This window comes from Amphiura filiformis, chromosome 17, assembly GCF_039555335.1.
Source record: "Amphiura filiformis chromosome 17, Afil_fr2py, whole genome shotgun sequence".
Classification (NCBI taxonomy): Eukaryota; Metazoa; Echinodermata; class Ophiuroidea; order Amphilepidida; family Amphiuridae; genus Amphiura; species Amphiura filiformis.
This window is the reverse complement of record NC_092644.1, coordinates 1,455,536-1,476,314: the sequence shown is the minus strand read 5'-3', so window position 1 is coordinate 1,476,314 and position 20,779 is coordinate 1,455,536. Positions and strand designations below refer to the sequence as shown.

Below are 20,779 nucleotides of genomic sequence, written 5' to 3'. Positions count from 1 at the left end.
TTATTGAAGCATCTTTGACAAATGAGATAACTGATTTTCCCTTCCCGCTACTGGGTGGGTGGGTGGGTTTTTTTAGTCCAGCATGATCGGAGGAGTAAACGCAAGTGGCTTACTAAGAAAGGTATGAGCACAACAAAGGAAATGGAATTAAAGCAGAGACCTGATTGGCTGCGCCCCACTAAAGTGCCATCTGAATGGCCAGGAATCTGGGATTGTTGCTATAACAACACAACAACTCCTACATCATTCCAATACCATGACCCAAATCAATAGCATAAACTTTCAAGAGGACTTGATATGGCTCAAGTGGAAATGATAGGATAATTGTCCAGACTTGGCTACACATGAACGCCCAGCTCCCCTGATGCTGAGACAATTTGTTTTTTAAAAGATTTTCAACTTAATTTAAAAATTCAACTTAAAAAACGTAATTGTTTCAATACCATGCCCAGCAAACACAAAACGTTTTCGACATCATTCGCAAAAGGTTATCAGAAAACGTTTAAATGTCGGGTTATATACTACATTAATGGTATAAAACGTTTTCATAACATTAAATAACATTTGTTGGTAATTTACTGCACAGCAAACACAAATGTTTTACAGAAAACATTTAAATGTCGGGTTATATAAAGGGTATAAAAACGTTTTAATAACATTCCAAAAACATTTTTGAAAACTTGGTAGAAATCATTCTAAACAGAATGTTATTTTGGGGTTGAAACAAATATTGAAAAAAATGTTTGCCCAAAATATTTACAATAACGTTTTAAAAATGTTTTCACGACCTTTATATAACCCGACATTTAAATGTTATTAAAACATTTTGTAAAAAACATTTTAAGAACATTTCTGTGTTTGCTGGGTGCAAATATTTTAACATTATGTTGTTTAAGTGTTGACAAAATATTTGGCCAAAAATGTTTGCAAAAATAGTTTACTATGACATTTCGAAAACATTTTAAAAATATTGATGTAGTGTGTTTTCATACAAAACGTTTTATAACGATTTCATGACCTTTATATAACTCGACATTTTAATGTTATTAAAACGTTTTTATCCATTTTAAAAACGTGTTTGTGTTTGCTGGGATGATCATCCAAGCATTACTGGAGTGCGCGTGAGTAGTGTATACCCCGGGATTTTTTGTTGTTGCATTATTCTTGGCTTTAACCGAAATCATTCACTCAGGCGGGACGGAACGAGTCAGTTCAGTTTGCAACATGAAGTCTATATACTTGATAGTATGCGTAGTTCTGGTTTTTAGAATGTGCGAGGCGACGCCTCACGGCTCTGAAACAGGTAAGAAGTGATCATCAAAGATCCTTTTATAGTATCTTTGGTGATGCCAATTTTGTCTATAAGTTTATTCAGGGCTTATAAAATAAATGTAGATATTTATATAGCGCTTTATGCCGTAAACAGCCTCAAAACGCTTTACATTTTTTCCGCCGTTATTAGAATATGTCGGAACCACGTTTGCTGCCTACAAATGGCGCAGGGTTCATCAATACAGCGACTGTGACTACCCCTAACAGCTTCCCATTGCACCTGGGTGGGGTGAGGCATGCGAGACAAAGCGCCTTGCCCAAGGGCGCAACACGGTGGCGGGACGGGGACTTGAACCCACGCATGTCAAGCAAGCTCTCAGATTATGAGTCCAAGACCATAACCACTGAGCCACCGTGCCCTCTAATGCAGTGATTTGCAGTGATTTGCTCATCAAAATCATCAAAATTCAGATGTTGGCACCTAGTACATCCTGTCTCAAAAAAAATTGTGCAAGTGAAAAGCGCCCTCTTTGGCAGTCATGAAATACCGTTGTGACATGATGCTTACATCGACGTCTCGGGCGCAGTCTTAGCTCTCAAATGGCGTTTGTTCTGTTCAATTTGCTCGTTCCAATTTCGAGATATGTTTATTTAACAACGAAAGGGTAAAATCACAATTGTGCCACTTTTACTAAGGAAAAGAGCTATACAATGTAAATCAATGATAGCTGATGTTGCTGCGTCTAATGCACTCCCGCTTTCGGGGTGCATGCATTTGCCGCATCAACATTAGCGCGCGTGTATTATTTTGTCTAATATCTCTCCTAACAAGTAATACGCGTTCATTAACCTATAAGTGCGCAATATTTGTTTGTCTTTTAACATGTCTTAAGTGACTAAGATAACAGTATTTACCATGATAAAATCAGTGACATGCACATGTATTTAATTTTTACAGCAGAATATGAAATATTTATTTATCTTTTAATCTCTTTTAAGTGGAAAAAGAGAATCATCATTCCTGCATCATGATAAAACAGTAAAAACAGTCAATTTTGTATTGTGTAATTGATGCATTCTTTTGATTTCACAAAGGAACTCTTGATAAACTTGATGCTATCACTGTTACATTTAAAGCCCTCTTCCCTAGTAAAAGTGGCACAATTGTGATTTTACCCTTTCGTAAATTATGCATGTTAAGTGTCAGGACACGACCAAGCGCTGACTGTGGTAGTGACCATCAGCTACTTGTAGCCAAAGTGAAACTATAAATGATGCTGAAAGCTAAGAGAGACAATGCACCACCTACCAGGTATGATGTTGACAACATTCCCACTTAATATTCAGTAGATGTGAAGAACAAGTTTGACGAGTTACTGAAAGTTAATGAAGAGGAGCAGATCCCAAATGAATTGTGGGAAGACATGAAAGAAGCAGTCCAGAGCACAGCAAAGAAGTACATCCCCCGTGGATCTCTCAGCAGACCTTAAACCTAGCTGATGACAGGAAGAGAGCCAAGGCAGATGGAGGAAAGGAAGAATGGGCACGCTTAAACAAAGAGGTCTCCAAAAGTGTTAAGGAGGACAAAAGAAACTACATCGAAAGGAAGTGTGTGGAAATGGAAAGATGTAAGGGTGACTAAAAAATAGCTTTTGGTATTGCCAAAGAACTTACTAAGAAGTGGACCCCCAGGATGGATGTTATTGATGAGAAAGGTAACCATGGTAACACTCTTACCGAAAGTGAAGACATCAAAAGGCGATGTGTCAGGGGCTATTTTAGGAGAAAATAGTCACTGCACGTTGGCGAAGATCAACCAACTGTCATGACTGTGACGAGATTGCGGGGAGGGGTGAAGGGAGGTTCCCCCTCATGTTTTGGAGAGTTTTAAAAATCATGCATTTTAGTGAGTCATTTTTGACTTAAGTTATCTGATTGAACACTTGACACTCATGAATACAAACGTGCCAAATAGCTTTGAATAAAAATTGAATTAAAAAGGAATTTGGCCGAAGGTCTAACATATTGATTTTAGAGGGAAATTACTGCAGTCAAACGCTTTTCTCACTTGTCGAGATTTTTTTTAAATTTTACTGACAAGTTATCAAAGTTGTGAGCTCAAACTATTGGGGTCCAGGGATCCGCCTTAGATCCCCTGGTGGAGTCCAGAGTCAACACCCTTGCTGGGGAAGGGGTCTCAAGCTCACGAGTTTTTTAAAGGCCTTTTCAAAGAATCCATATTAATTTTTCATGAATAACTTGGAAAGAGTATTCTTGAAGTCATTTAGTAACGTCTCGAGATTTCCAAGTTGATCATATTATACGATATTTACTTCTTTTTTGGTGAGTGTAGCCAATTGCATTTGATCATAATTTGGTTTAATTCATTGTGTTAAAAATCATTTCATTTTATGACCACTCAAACAGTAAGAACTCTCTTCTGAGGCGTTTATTACTGACAACATAATCCCCACTATTCTGTTTCCAAACCATGCATAGTCACATCGCGAAAGAATACATGGATTTATGCACAAAAGATCTAGACGCTGAAAAGAAACGACAGGTAACCTACTTTTAGCCTTGGTTCAAGGCGTTAGGCTGTTTCTCCATGGAGGTATATAAATAAATGGAGAATGATCTAGCCAAGCATCTTTTGTACTACGTTGGTTATGACCAATTATTGTTGAATAGGCAATTTCAGGGGATATTGATTATGCTAAGCTGATTACATTGTTAAGTCTGTTTCACTGGTCATTTATTTCAATGGGGTGCTAAATGCAGTTACTTATAATGTTTATTGGAAAGTGCTCATGTTTCAGAAAATGTAATATCAAAATGTCATTTTCGCCAAAAAATTGCATTGAAATCAGTCCTTTTGAATAAAATAAACACCCTATCTGTAGGCCTATACCTGTTATATTGTGACCCCCTACATTTTGGTCATGATTCTTGAAAAATTAAATTAGGCTATGACCCCTATTTTTCTTTCCAAAAGTTATGACCCCCCCGCCGTATAGGCCTATTTGGAACCGCCTCTCCAAAGAAAATGATGGCCCCTAATAATATTAATAATCATTTAGGCCTAAATACTGATAATTATTTATTATAAAATGAGAAGTTTAATGATGATGAAAAGATTTTAGCTGAATTCCGAAGTACTTCCGGTAAATTTTACTCGCTCTTAACTCAATTGGCCCAAATTGGCCCAACATAATTTTTTTCACAATCGGAAGGTAAAAACGTTTTGCTTTCATTTGCACTATATTTGAACTCCCTCAGACCCCCTTAAAAGCTTAATATATGAACATGAAAACTAAGTATATTTGTCAAGTTACGGCACAACTAGTGTTGAAAACAGTTTCATAACTTGAGAACAGAACATCCAAATTTCATCGGGTTTTCGCACAATCATACATTGAAACTATAAGCTATCAAAACTGGCGACTTTGAACAGCTAATTGACTAGCTGACGTCATTATACAGTCTCTTTTACAAGCCTTCCGGTACGGGTCAATGTAGGGTCAATTCCTATGAGGAAATTTTGGGAGTGACGATCAATGAACCATGGTAGAGTCTCATAACCATCGTGGAGATCAATAGCTTGTGCTGAAGTGGCTAGTCATTCAAGTTTGGTGACTCATTGAATAGAGGTAATCGGATAATCTCCACTTAAGAGATTAGAATTCTGGCGATCATTCTCCATTTATTTATATACCTCCATGGTTTCTCTCTCTCATTTTTTTTCATTAGACAGTGTCGGATAATCAGGACCAACAAAGGAATTAATTGCAATGATACTAGTGATCATAGCCTTTTTTTAAAATCAATATAAACGATTACACATTTTGGATTTTGTTTACCAAAATTTGGCCCTAAAATGATTCTCATAAGCGTTTTAATGTTGATGAATGATAGCTACTGCCTACTGGGAATATATATTTAAAGTAGCATATGCCGAAAAAGTAACAAATACAACCATCTTCAATTGAGTAGGCCCCGCTAAAAGCACGGTGGCAGTGACGGTGGTAATGAACCTCGTGTTGCATTTTGTCATTTAAACAGCTTGCTCAGGAATGCGCGAAATGCGGGCTAAATACACACGTTGTGAAATTGACATTCTCAGGGGTACTAGTAGAGGGTACATAGATTATGTCGTGAAAAGAACTTTTATATTTGTTAACATTAACTTAAATTATTTTCAAATATCTACATGTAACCTTTGTGGGACACCCGGTATTTCTCAATGATGACAAAGTAGCCGAAGCTCAAAACTTCATCAGGATACGCCAGTGAGTCAAAAACAATACAAAATTGCTACTAATCTAGTAAGAAATTATTAGTACATATTTGGGTACTTTTGACCAAATTTTAGCTCTAAAATGAGATTCCGATTCTGACATTAGTTTGACATTACGGCATCATTTTCACCCAGAAATCCAAGATGGTGGCCGGCACCATCTTTAAAAATTTAGTTTTGAACAAGAGGACCTAAAATCGTGTACAAAGACACTTTTTTGGATATGTCGACCACAAGGATTTCAAATTTGACATTACTTTGACATTACGAACTCATATTTACCCAGAAATCCAAGATGGTGGTTGCCGGCGCCATCTTGAAAAAATAAGTTTTGAACCAGATTACCTAAAATCGTGTACAAAGACACTTTTTCCGGTAAGTCGACCCCAAGAAATCCGAATCTCACATTAATTTGATGTTATAACGTAATGTCAAACTAATGTCAGAATCGGAATCCTTGTACTCGACATTATCCGAAAAAGTGTCTTTGTGCATGATTATAGGTGCTTTGGTTCAAACCTTAAATTTTCAAAATGGTGGCGGCGGCCATTTTGGATTTTGGCCTCTAGCGAAAAATGCCGGGATTTTTGCAAGGGACATTTTTGACTATTTTTTTTCTAAATGGTCCATAGAAGTCGAATCAAACCTTACTATTTATAACATTCGGCCAAAGCCAGGCTAATCCCAATAGTGCTCAGAGGCTACTAAATTTAAGGGACGCCATCCGGATATGACGGGACAGGGATATGGGAAGAGGTCCGATTTTAGATGCAGGAGGAAAACCGGAGCACCCGGAGAAAAACCTGCGAGGACGAGCATGGATCGGCAACCAAACTCACATGTGGCGCCGCGGGGAATTGAACCCGGGCCACAGTGGTGAGAAGCGAGTGAGAAGACCACTACACTAACCCGCCCTCCCAGAGAGTGGTCACCAAATTGAACTTTTTCACCTAAACTACAAGGAATCTTTGCCTATTCCTTTTTGTTGCGATCGCCTGGAGTTGCCGCGCCAACCCCATTAACCACGCTCTATGACAAACGGAAAGTTGCCAGAATTGTTTTGATTGTAAACACTATCATGACTATCGTGAGCAAGGCGTAAGGGGAGGGGGGAGTTGATGATTCAAGAGTTTTCTAGAAACATGACGAAAGCGCGCGGTAATGATGTGTTAAGAGCGGTCAGAGCAAACCTTTTGACATTTTATCTGAATATCACCATAAGGTAGATGTTATATTTAAAGCATCCCTATTGAGTTTGTCGACTGGCATAGAAACATTTTAAGCACGGATTTTTAATTCTCACTGCACGGATTTTTAATCTCACTGCACAAACGTGCCAGGAGGCACGTTAAAATAGCCCCTGCGATGTGTTCAGTATAGTTCCCAGCTGTTTGAGGCACAAGATGACAAGGTGTATGTACAGTGTGAAACGAGTGAGGAAGAACCTCCACCATTGAGATCCGAAGTTGAGCTTGCCATGGAACAAATGAAAAATGCTAAGTCACCTGGCATTGATAATGTAGCTTCTGAGTTGTGGAAGGCAACTGGGAAAGAAGGGGTAGACCTAATATGGCGTCTATGTGGTATCATCTGGAAAAAGAAGAAATGGCCGAGAGAATGGTGCAGGGCAGTATTTATTCTACTGCCAAAGAAAGGAAATTTGAAAGAGTGTGCCAATCACCGGACCATCAGCCTGATTTGTCATGCAAGTACATGTATAAAGTGCTTCTGAAGATCATCATCAAGAGAATGAAGAACAAAATGGAGCAAGAAATATCTGATGACCAGGCAGGATTTCGTGAAGGAAGGGGGACTAGGGACCAAATTGTCAATATCAGGAATGTGATTGAGAAATGCGGAGAGCATAGACTTCCTCTTTACATGTGCTTCATAGATTACAGTAAAGCTTTTGACTGTGTTAGCCACCCTCAGATGTGGGAAACTATGAAAAAGATGGGTTTTCCAAGCATGCCAAGTCATCTTGTGGATCTGATCAGCTGCTTATATGAAGACCAAGAATCGGCAGTCAGAACAAGTAGTGGGGACACAGATTAGTTCAAGATTGGAAGAGGCTTACGACAGGGATGTGTGCTATCACCAAACCTATTTAACATCTACTCTAAAAGACATAATGAGAACAGCTTTGGAGGGGTTTGAAGGTGGAGGGAAGTGTGTCGGTACAAGAATTACTAACCTAAGGTACGCCGATGATACCACTGTTATTTGTAGCCAGCAGAGAAGAGCTGATTGATCTTTTGAGGCGCATCAAAGAGGCCAGCGAAGAAAAACACCTTCTCCTTAACATAAAGAAGACAAAAATAATGGTTGTAGACAGAGAGCGGAAAAGTGATGAGTTTGTGATAGATGGAGAGCAAATTGAGGAGGTGAAGCAATTTGAATATCTGGGTTCAATGATTAACAACAGTGGTGACCGCACAACTGAAATTAAGAGAAGACTGGCTATTGCATGGACAACTGTGCAGGGCATGTCAAGCATATGGAAAAGCAGAGGCCTATCCATTGACCTCAAGGTACGCCTACGTGCAACTGTGTTTTCCATTGCGACTTATGGATGCGAGTCTTGGGCTATGCCCAAGAATGATAGGAAAAGAGTAGATGCTTTTGAGATATGCTGTTACAGGAGGCTTCTACAAGTGACATGGAAAGACAGGAGAACACATTCCTGGATCCTCGACAAGATTGGTACAAGACTAACCATCAGAAGCGGCATAATGGAGAGAAAACTGAAGTACTTTGGCCATGTGTGTATGATGTTAAGGTTACGGATGGATATTTCATTAATAATAACAAAACGTATAAAGACAAAATAAAACATTTTACATGAATCTGTAATTTCTGTATACTTAGATAAATTAGCTACATCAGACATTATTTGAACGGGACTTCAACTTTGTCAATACTGCTGTTTTCCTCGGGGTTTTTTGTGCCAATTTTTCATTTCAAAAATACCTTTACAATTTCAATGACTTCACTTTTGTACATGTAAACTTACCTTATATTAGTTATTGAAAAAGCATGTCCGCCGCGTCTCATTACGTCATGGTATGAATCGGTATTGGTGCTGTTAAGGCCTATATACGGTCAAAATGGTGAAAAGAAAGAAATGCGCCAATAATGTCATGCCTTTTGCATATATTTATCCGTGTTTGTCCTATTTTTACCCTCATTTTTACCCGTGTTTGGTGTATTTTTACCCATGTTTGCATATATTTTACCCGTGTTTGGGATGTTTTAACCCATGTTTGGGATTGCTTTGGTTTTTTTTACCCGAGATTTATTACTTGTATCCGTTATGGTGTTTTGTTATGTGACATTTTCAATTATTTCAAACGTTATTATATGGTGATTTTGACATTTTTACCCATAATTTTTCCATATAATTTTTCCATATATAATTTCAATAATAATTTTTCGCTTTTATTTTCTGGGAAAGAAATGGACAGCTAACGAAAATTGCATTTCGGCTGGCCAAAAAATCAAGTTCTTTCCCCTGCGCCCAATTTTACCCTCCCTTGCACAACCTCTTATTTGTGGATGCCAGCAGCCATACCATAATCCTTATGGTGTTTTTTAAACGTACCCCTTTTAGTTTGGTAGGATTAGGCACCCGCCCCATAAAGGCTTGCCAACCCCGGCGAATATCCCAGATACGCCATTGTGCGTTTTGGTTTTATTGATCGTCAAAGACATTTCTATAGAATCTGAGGTTAAACATGACATATGATTTCTACTGGCGTATACATCAAAAATTATTTACAAAGGTTTCCATGGATACTAGACTCATAAAAAAAAAAAAACTAGAAATAACAATAATGATCCAATGAACTATGTGTATGAATTTTTATTTTATTTACTTTCATGAATTAAATTCATTACAATTAGACTAGACAATAACATACAGCAAGATCTGTCTTCCAAAAAGACATCGCGGTAGGCATACATGAAATATTACAACTTTGCAATTATAACGACCTTGATATACACCTTAGACAAAGGAATAACAATTGTATAAAGTAAATATACAAACTACAATATATTTACTCATATAGAATATAGAGAATATAAACCCTGTGACCCAACACCGAATGGCAAAACTGGTCGTAGCCTTAAAATAACTTCACCACCTAAGATGAGGCCAACCTGGGAACTGCTGGGGCACAGTGTCATCTCCCCGATATCTTCATGGCAGAAATCGCCATGGTAGGTTGAATCCACCGCCACGCGCGCATGGCCATTTTGTATCGACCTGTTTAATAGTTTTGAGTCGCATAATGGGCCGAAGGACATCTGACTAAGGCTACTGACAATAGCCCCGATTAGGCCGGTGACTGACCTCGCCGAGTCGAGCATGGTACATGTACGCCATAGGTCATATGCTTTTAGACTACCTTCACGATTGGCCTATACACTGCGCTATATAATTCGGCACATATAAATCAGAATCAGTTTTTGACTCAAGACGCAAGCTTCTATCTCAAGACGCAAGCTAACGACTATCACATCTGTTCAAAATATATATTCAAGTGCAAGGAAACATATATCTGGTTTCTTTATACGAAATCATTTACGGGAGATATTCATAATTTTCTACCCCGTATCCATAGATTTTCGTCTCATATCAAACTCGTGCATAGGGCATTCACGTGTATCGATCCCGGGTATTGATTTTAGTATCTGCAGAGAAAGTAATTATTAGTAGGCATGTCCACTAAAAATTGAAGTACTTTTAAATTGATTCAGACCTAACTTATTGGCTTGGAATTGATGAAAGAAACATTTTGGCGTTTAAATAATCTTAATCGGACGTTTCATTCCAGAGATATGGCCTTTCGAGTGTCACGGTTTTATATAGGGCTGCTAGAACATGTTAAAAAGTTAAAGTCCAAAAAGGAATACTAACAGAAAGTGCAACTTTAAGGTACTTTTTCTTAATGTATTTATTAACTAGCGTTATCTGGAACATTATATTTGTTTATAACAACATGAAAATAAGATCATCCTGAAAATTTAATCGATTTTGTTGACATACAACAAAAATATAAGACCTCAAAACCCATGGTTTGTTTGGTGAAACCTCAAGCATGATCATAGATGGCCGCCATGGAAAATATCTCCATAGAGGAGATGGACAATAAGTGCATTATTTCAAATGAATAGCGGTAGTCTTAAACATTGTTCAATCTTTTAAGGTCAGCACATTTTATCTTCAAAATTATTATATTTCATCATGGCATAAGTTTGGTAACATTAATCACTACCAATTTTGAGAAATTTGCTCCAACTCAAAGGTTATCTTTACTACATTGAGCAATACACTGTGTGTGCATGTGCCCACTATGGTTTCCGAGAGTGTGTGGTTCCCAGTAGTTTCTCTCCCTATGGATATAGGTACACGGTCTGTAACACAGACTAGGTAGTGAGTAGTGCACGGGGAAGTAAAAGATTTGAGATGGTCCGCGGTAGGTTTAAACATTCTTAAATTTCTTAACATCCTGCACATTTTGTCTTCAAAAATAGTTAAATTTTATGAGTATGTAAGTTTGCTTGTCTGATTCACTCCAAATTCGGAGATAATTGCGTTTGAACACCTGATGCACGGAATGGTGTCACTTCAACCTGTTGTAGTTCTCATCTCATTAGATTTTTCATTAAAAAAAGTTGATCTCATCATGAAGGAAGGTCCTCTCTATTTACTGACCAAACAGGAAAAAGTTTGGTTAATGTTTTCTGGTGGAATCAGGAATTTCTTGAAACACCCTGATATAGGCCTACATTTGGATCAAAACAAGTATGTACGCCATTTAACAGGCCTGGGATTTCTTGTATCGATCACTTTCTCCATAGACAATACGTGTGTGAGTGCACGCACACAGTAAATGAAAAATCGTTCTAGTGGAAACTGTATTAACAGTGGTCATCCCTATTATTAGCCAGGCGATGTCGGTGTGTGGGGCCAGACAATGAGTGAGGTCGGTCCACTTTAATAGTGTGGCCGATTTTTGCTCTCACTCCCATTTCAAGTCAACCTGGGTTCAGACAGGCAATTTCTTTTCCTTTAATTTTTGTACTAAGGCCATAATTTTGCATGTAGGCCTATATTCCATTGTATTATAATTCTGTTTCTTATTTATATATAATGTATATTTGTTGTTTTTGACGCACCGCTGGTTAGGCGTGTGCCACTGATACAAAAGTGTATGTTCCAATAAAAAAATTTAAAAAAATATATATATAGGCCTAAGCATGATGGGGTTACGCGGGATTGAGAAGTCACTCGCGTTCTGAATCCCGAAGTCCCGTCACGTACATGTTCCACAGCCAATTGAAAACATTTTTATATGGAAATTTATAACCAATCAGCGATCGTTATTTCGATCTTGTTTACGAAGTTTACGAAGGACCACAAGCCGGCTGGGAATGAGACGAACTTTGACCTTGGATTTCTGAATTTGGCCAAATATGACCATTTCGGCATAATTCTGATATTTACCCTTTTCACGTTTGTAGTAAAATTGGTTAGGCTAGACAGAGGGAATGCGGGGATTATGCACAAATTAATGCAAATCATGTTTATTTATTAAGAAACCGGTGTATTATGCATATGGGCAACAAAATAGCCTCACGCAAACGCATGCGGACTACGGAGAAGTTTAATGCAATGCCATTGTAGTCTAGTTCCAGATCATGCACTTCAATGTTTTATGCAGTTCAAGTTTTGAATGAACAGACATTGCAATTTTCAATACTAAATTCAGTTTCCCAAAATTACTGCTTAATTCAAGGTTACTTCACCTTTTGGAACAAGTTTGCTACAGTTTGCAATATATTATAATATTTATTCCTATAGTTGAAACTTTCAAAAGATTGGAGTTTTCTTAATTGGATATTACAACAATGGTTATCCAACCCCCGCTAAACGTGCCATGATTGCATTTTGTTTACAAAGAAGTTTTATGTCATATTTTAAAAGAACCAGTCATAATATTGTCTGTGACTGCACATTTTTCAATATAATCAAAAGCTATTCATTCAATGGTAGATTTGGCAACAAGTTCAAACAAAATGATCCCTATCTTTCCCTATACGTATTCGTAAGGTCAGTTGCTTGGTGCAATTTACATATAGACATCGTGAAAACTTCGCTGAATTTGCTGAACTCGAAAGTATAGTGCAAAACATTTAGCATTATCCTTTACTGTTCTAATATTCGTTTAGGACAATAAGAGCTAGCAAACCTAAAGTTAAACCAGTCATTCCCGGGCAGTCAATCCACCTACTAAATTTGATATGTACAAGAGCTGGAATAGTTTATTATTCACAATGTTGCTGATATTTATCAGGGTTTAATGTTAATTGACAAAGTAGAGACCATTATTTTGTTATACCCGGGGTTATACCTGTGACCTGTGCGTAAGCTGTCTGAAAAGTGTCTTGTGAATTATAGGGACAGGGGGGGGCACTCACTTAAAATGTGTGACGTGTGTGCGGCCACACGAGAATTTACAACACGCTGGGTGAACCTTGAAGTCGGGAAACCATATGGGATGTGTATTTGCGATGGATCTACATGTATGATGATGATGGAAGTGATCATCAGAGCTGTTGAGAAGGCTGGTCCTGGGCCGGGGTCCTGGAGTAACGTTTCATATAAGCCCGGAAAGAAGAGCGTTCACCAATCCGTGCCTTCGTGGCTGACCTGATAATTCCATATTTAAAATCATAATTGCTCTACCGCGAAAGACGGGTGACCGCTAGTATCTATAATTAGTCAGTTCTTTATAATTGTAATTTTCATTGCAATATTTCGTTTGTTTGTTTTTGCATAATACAGAATGCTACACCGATTCGACTGGGAGTGATTATCGGGGTGCAGTACATGAAATCATATTTTGCAATGAATGTCAAGCCTGGACAGCACAGGAACCCCATCAACATGACCGTACACCACAAAACTATCCGGACTTTGGTCTTGGCGAACACAACTATTGTCGTAATCCGGATGGGGAACCAATTGGGCCTTGGTGTTACACCACAGATCCGAAAATTCGATGGGCATACTGTGATGTAGGTCCTAAGAATAAGAGCTGTGATACGGGTAAGTTTTTTTTCAGATCTCTAGATTTAAGGGGTGGAATATGAACGTGTGGACAGTATTTATTGTAGGACATTAGAGCACATCAGATATATCGAATTGCATTCCGAATACGAAGAATGTCCTTCTAATATCAAATAATTTTGATTTTTTGAAATTCGCCATGTAATACACATTTTATGGCAAATGATTAAAAATTGATATTTTTTATATTTAACAGTACTCGAAGTAAACTTTATAAATCTGATGATTTATTCTTAAAGTGTATGTAGGTGGGATGAAAAGCCAATGATCAATTGAAAATTTTGACCTTTCGTATTGAAGATATGGATTTTTTTCCCAAAACAGCAAAACAAAATTAGGTCTTTTTGGGAAGAAAATCCATATCTTCAATATGAAAGGTCAAAATTTTCAATTGATCGTCGGCTTTTCCGCCCAGCTACATACACTTTAAGAATATTATCATTAGATTTATAAAATTTACTTCGAGGACTGCCTGTTATATATCAAAAATGTGAAAAATATCAAATTTTAATAATTTGTCATAAAATTTGTATTATTTCGTGAATTTAAAAAAAATTAAAATTATTTGATATCAAAAAGACATTCTTTGTATTTAGAATGCAATTCAATATGTCTGATGTGCTCTCATGTCCCACAAAAAATACTGTCGAAACGCTCAAAACGCTCATTCCAGATCCCTTAATGGAATCACATACTAGTTTTGCAAACATTTATATAACTCTAAAGAACTTGGAATGTTGCAGGCCCGTATGCAGGATTTCATTTGGGGGGTGCTGATTTTGAAAAATTGACTTTTTTCCGGGGGGGGGGCGATTTTGTGAAAAGTGGACATTCTTACCAAAATTTGGACCTTTTTTTGTCCAAAAAAAAGTGTAACAAACCTGCGTACGAGCCTGAAATGTTGGTATTCGATTTGTTGTATATCTATTTCAAATGTACAATATGATTAGTTTTCGAAGTTATGTGAAGTCGGATTAAAACTCACTACAAAATCTAAATAAAAAGCAAGTGCCAATTAATACAAAAACGTTTATCGAATTTCCTAATAGGGCCTATATTGGATACGGTATGTATAATATTTCTAAAACTACTCGTCACTGTTTCTCCTTCAGATGAAATCCCACCTGAAGACGCTGCATATTGGAATGCACAAGGACGAGAAGAAATTGAAGCAGCTCTTGACGCTAACGATCGTCCCAACATGAACATTGCCAAGAATGTGGTGTTGATGATCGCTGATGGACTGGACACGACAACCGCTACTGCAGCAAGGATCATGAAAGCAGGTGTTGAAGGTCAACTGACCTTTGAAACTCTTCCATTTTTTGGAACGCTTAAGGTAAATGGGCTATTCTAGTTGAAATCCATATATGCACCCCTATGGAAGATATGACATTTTTTCTCCTCTTACAGAGGGAGTAGAAAATTCAAATAGGATTACCTGAATGGGTGACCCCATTTGAAACGTGTTGGTGATTTTTTTAATGATTTTTTGAAAATTGAGCATTTTTGACCATTTTTGGTGCAAATTTCTCGAAGTTGGTCAAAATTCAAAAAATTATAAAAAAACGGGTCCAAGATATTTTTATCTAAAAATTTTATCCAAGATTTGTTTTTTGTTACGTTGTCCGAAAAAAATTGGGCCAAAAAACCCGTTTTGGGGGATTTTCTACAAAAATGATCATTTTTTGCCCAAATTTGACCTCACAGATGACTTACATCAAGTCTTTGCCATTCTGAAAATGTATATTCTTTAGACCAACAATTTAGTTCCATAATTCCAGGGTTACGACTTATAGCAACTATTTCCCGGCCCCCCAAGTCAACACAAATGTTGACAACCATGAGAGTTACCAAATCTTTCAAAAGCCCCCTTTTGCAATGATTTTTCATCAAATTTACCCCCTTTTTCATGCAAAATCAAGGACAAAATATGGCCCAAAACAACCCCTTTTTTGCGGTTTTCAATGACTAGAATTTTAAATACCCGCTTTCAATGATTAGGATTTCAAACACCCCTTATCAATGAGCCTAAATATTGACATAAAATTTCTGGATTTTCTCAATTACCCCTTTTATCAAAATTTCGCAGACAGTGCAAATTAAATACCCCTATTACGCTAATTTCACTGTCAAATATCACGGACAGTGCAACTTAAATACCCAATATTTTACCAATTTCAAGGTCCTTGCTACTGGTAAAAAAATAACCCCTTTTCCGCGCAATTTGGTAACTCTCATGTTTGTCAACTTTTGCGTTGAGTTGGGGGGCCGGGAACTATTTACAGCATCTTGCGAATGGTAGTGAGCTTTGGCAAAAATTGCATTGGTCATTTCATAGCGAGTGTGTAGAAGAATTCAAATATCACAGATATACTTTTGTAGGACTTGTGGTTCTTGAGTTATTTTGTAAAGAGGGCTGAAACAAAAACACTTTTGTAAAACGTACATACCTCATTAACAACAATAAATCAAGCAAGTTTTCAAAGTATATGATTTGTAAAATGAACATATTTTGCAAAACATCAAAGTGTTATTTTTTCAAAAAACTCGCATCCCTTTTTACCATGCATTTTGCTATTTCCGATTTGTTAAAACATATTTCAGCTCAACAGGTGTTGTTCTGTTCAAATTCCTTTGAATAATGCCTTTTGTTTTCCTTTTGTGCCGGATAGACTTACAACTTCAATAGTCAAGTTCCCGATGCAGGATCAGCAGCAACTGCTCTATTTAGTGGTGTCAAGACAGTGTCCGACACTCTCGGTGTCGATATCAGCGTTAAATACAACGATTGCAGTACTGTAGAGGCGGCAACGGTCGACTCTCTATTAGATGATTTCATTAATGCAGGTACGAATCCAAATATATCTTAAAGGTGTGTGGTTCGATTCTGTACGAAGAGCTATCAACCAGAAGTTCTTAGGGACCATTCCATATTTTCATGGGGTGGGTTTTAGATGAAGAAAATTGAGAGAACAAGGATTGGAATTTGACATTTTTTAATTTCTCACACCACGACGTAAATATTGAATGGTTCCAGTAGCATTCCCAGGGGGTAATGGGGAAGCGCCTCTCCCTTATGTTGAACAACCGAACTCGGGTTGAGTCTACGAGCCCGCAAGGATTGATTTCAGTCAATGTTGATGTCATATGACAGATTAGTAGTGGCAATTTGCACAAGGCCCTCGCCTTGGCGGGCTTAGACTCAACCCCGGGACTCAACTCGAGTTCGGTCATTCAACGTCAAGCTAATATTATGCCTATACGCACGGTCGATAGCCGCAGTTTGTGCGGGAATCAACAGTGGCGTAGCGTGGGTCATCATATGTATGGGAGGGGACACCGACCATGATTGCAATCGATTGCGGGGGACGTAACCCCCCCCCCCCTCCCCTATGACGTCACGCCACTGGGAATCAATGCTCAATCAATTACTCTATACCTACCTATAGGCCCCTACTATTAAAATTGAGGTTTGGAATCTGTAATTTGCTCATAAACATCTGTAAATTAGACCTGAAACCCAGTGGCGGTGCCATGGGGGGGGGGCATGAGGTCAGAACTCTTGCCGCCCCTGTTGCCCCCCCCGAAAAAACCCAAAATTACGAAAATTTCCACTTTTTACGGTAATTTTGCGCAAACTTTGTTGATTTTGCCCCCCTGAAATTCACTTTGCCCCCTAATGCCCCCCGAAAAAAAAATTCCTGGCGCCGCCACTGCTGAAACCCCAAAGCATTTTACTCAAAATGGAATCAAACTGTTTTGCCTCAAATTTGTACCACTGATCTTGCAAACTGGATCCAAATCCTAAAATGATGAAACCAATCATAATTATATGCGTTGATCCTTATGCAGGAAGATCCACTGGTATTGTGACTACAGATCGTTTGACAGGGGGTACACCGTCTGCTTTGTATGCACACACTGCTAATCGTAAATGGCAAAATAATGCTGACCTACCAGAAGATGTACCTGATGGTTGTATGGACATAGCAGCGCAGTTCTTGGAACGTGCGGATGACATTCAGGTAAAATATTAGGCCCGGTTCATACTCCATATATTTAACGTCGAATACATATTCATTCAATAAGTTAGTAAGAAAAAAAGACATTTTGACCTACGTCCAATTTTCAGTTGAGCAATTTTACAGAGCTTATTCTGTTTTAATTTTTAAACATAATTATATAATTTAAGTAAAAATATTTGATTTTCTCCACAATTCAAAAGGTGGTCTATTAATATATTATTTAGAGCATTTTTTTAATTTCGCTATAGACGTCTACAAACGTATGTACAACTTCTTTAAAATGGCCAGTACCCCCATTTTTTCTCCTGGTGCATGCACTTCAAGTACATACCGGTACTTAATTTAAAGGAATTTGGTCGAGCGGTTTGGTAATGAAAACCTGCCGATCTAACTGATTGGTCAATTACATGATATTTTCACTTTAATCACCAATCAGAATGGAGCTTTGCAAATAATTCACCCCATGTTTTTGTGTGGTGAAATTATTTTAACAATGTTGCTGATTGGGCCAATTGATAATGAAATCTTCTTTTTGGCCAATCAGCAGATAGTTCTCATGGGTGTTCTTTGAAACAGGTTGTTTTAGCTGGTGGGCGAGAAGACTTCCTACCAGATAATGTTCGTGATCCAGAATACTGTGGTAGACATCCACCGTGGTGTGAATTAATCCAATGTGATGAGTATGGCGTAGGCCCGCCTGAATGCTGTGGTCCGTTATACGGTAAGAGGACTGATGGCCGTAATCTTACACAGGACTGGTTGACAACGCTTCGCGATGCTAACGCAACATACGTCTGGAATTTAACAGATTTTAACGAAGTGGACTCCGCATCTACAGACTATCTTCTCGGTAAGTACAGTGTTCTTTCACTCACTGAAAACGGGTGACGAGGATGTGCGGCCACATTGCCCTAGGTGTCGATCGCACTTCATGAATATTAATTGAACAGTTTCCAATATTATGTCAGCGCTCAATCGGATACAATAGATGAATAAAAGCTTCAGTCCGTTGGTAAGGATCATTATTGTTTCTTACAGGTCTGTTTGAGCCAGAAGATATGCGTTATGAAAGTGACCGTGGTATGGATAGGGCACTGGAACCTACTCTATCGGAGATGACAGGAAAAGCTCTGGAAATATTGCAAAAGAACGAAGAGGGATTCTTGCTGATGGTTGGAGGTATGTGTTCAACTACTACACAGTAAAAATAATTTGGACATTTTGACCGAAAAAATTAGTCGTCAATAATGTCTATTAGTAGCCATTAAAATTAGTCAGTTCCAGTCATCCATGACAAATTAATATTAGTAGAGCAAAATGATGTCTCAAATGTCTAAACATTATGACTTTCCCATTTAGCCAGTGATGCAAATGATGTCTCAAATGAATAATAATAATAATAATAATATAATAATAATATAATAATAATAAAACGAGATTTCTAAACGGCGCACTAATACACACAAATGCGGCCTCGAAGGACCAATAAACATTAGTCATGTGACTTTTCAGGGGGAGCGTGGATTAACCCAATGTATTTAGTGTCCAACATGTCCAATGAAGCTTGGTTACAAAACATTACTCGGTGGTCACTCGATAGTTGGCCCAACAATAACTTAATAATATTCTTGGTCCTTCATACAGCTCAAAGAGTTTACCATGATTTGCCTGACATGTCAGTCACCCCATCGAACCCGGGCATCGAACACACCTTAAAACCAATATTACCCAAACCATGAAAATCATAGCAAAACTAATTGATCTATTGATTATTGTTTAATCCAGCCGGCCAAATTGACAGTGCTCATCACGAAGGGAAAGCTCAGAAGGCCTTATTTGAGACTTTGGCTTTTGACGCTGCTGTGCAGAAGGTATTGGATATAGTTGATCTGAGAGACACGCTTGTCATTGTGACTTCTACTTATGCGCAAGCATTGAGCTATGTTGGACACAGCTCCAGGGACAACCCAATACTTGGTAATATAATCTTGTGTTCTTAAATGATAACGACATAACGTCAACTAATACACTGCATTTCTACAACTTCATTGATACCTAGTTTAGCGTGCATACGCGTGCGTATATGGGGTTTTACGGGGGGTGGGGGGGGGGGGGTGAGTGAGTGGGGGATGGAATATCTGCAGGCCCTATGTCAATAGCCTACAATAGCCCATAATGATAAAATGTAGTTTTACACTTACAATATCACTGAATAATAGACTTCCCATTCCTTATAGTTGACTCTTTAGAAGTTGATTTTAATTATAGGTTTATGCAATGATTTACCGTCTCTCTAATAATCATTTTCATATAGGCCTTAACGATAACGAGAATGGAGACGATTCACTGCCATTCACTACCCTGCAGTATAGCATAGGACCTGGTGGAATTCTGGAGTTGGCAAGTTGGGCTGAGAATGGAACCAGAAGGAATCTCACCGATGAAAAAACAGGTTCGTGTCAATATCAAAGTGCATGAATATGTAATAGACTATATGTTTGGCCGAACTTGATGTGACAAGTAAATGAAATCTTGATCGACTATCACCCACTTTCCCCGACTTAGGCCAATATGCAAGTTGAGCTCAGCTCACACTGGACCCACAGCCCGTCAGGGCTACATCTCGGGCCACAAGCTTGACAGGGCTGAGGCCGGAGACTTCCATAGTGAGGACTTGCAACTAACGGAGTTCCAAATATAATAGCCCCGCAGGGCAAAATAGCTGGCTTTAACAATAACTAATATCTTAATATCAAAGATCACATGCACTCACGTCATAGCAAAACTTAATTATCATGATTATTATCATTTTTTTCTTCAACAGCTCATCCAGACTTTGTCCAATCTGCCAGCGTACCCAAGTCATCTAGCAACCACGGTGGTCAAGATGTACCAGTCTACGCTGCCGGTCCCATGGCTCATATGTTCCACCGTACTCATGAGCAGACCTACGTGGCTCATGTTGCTCGTATGGCCGCATGTCTTGGAGAGTACGAAGGTGACTGCTCTCGCTCTCCACGCAAGATGAAGTCCCGAAAAAGGCAA

General features: G+C 38.3%; 1 protein-coding gene across 1 annotated transcript in view; it reads left to right on the top strand.

Moving 5' to 3' along the window:
- The first annotated feature begins 1,155 nt into the window (after nt 1-1,155).
- LOC140138303 (uncharacterized) overlaps nt 1,156-20,779 on the top strand; it is a 51,179-nt gene continuing 31,555 nt past the window's right edge. The window contains exons 1-10 of the mRNA XM_072160213.1: nt 1,156-1,303; nt 13,422-13,685; nt 14,819-15,045; nt 16,382-16,556; nt 17,562-17,734; nt 18,311-18,584; nt 18,773-18,913; nt 19,520-19,711; nt 20,049-20,186; nt 20,559-20,775. Of these exons, the coding sequence (XP_072016314.1) occupies nt 1,225-1,303; nt 13,422-13,685; nt 14,819-15,045; nt 16,382-16,556; nt 17,562-17,734; nt 18,311-18,584; nt 18,773-18,913; nt 19,520-19,711; nt 20,049-20,186; nt 20,559-20,775 (1,880 nt within the window). The 5' untranslated portion in view covers nt 1,156-1,224. The remainder of the gene's footprint in view (nt 1,304-13,421; nt 13,686-14,818; nt 15,046-16,381; nt 16,557-17,561; nt 17,735-18,310; nt 18,585-18,772; nt 18,914-19,519; nt 19,712-20,048; nt 20,187-20,558; nt 20,776-20,779) is intronic.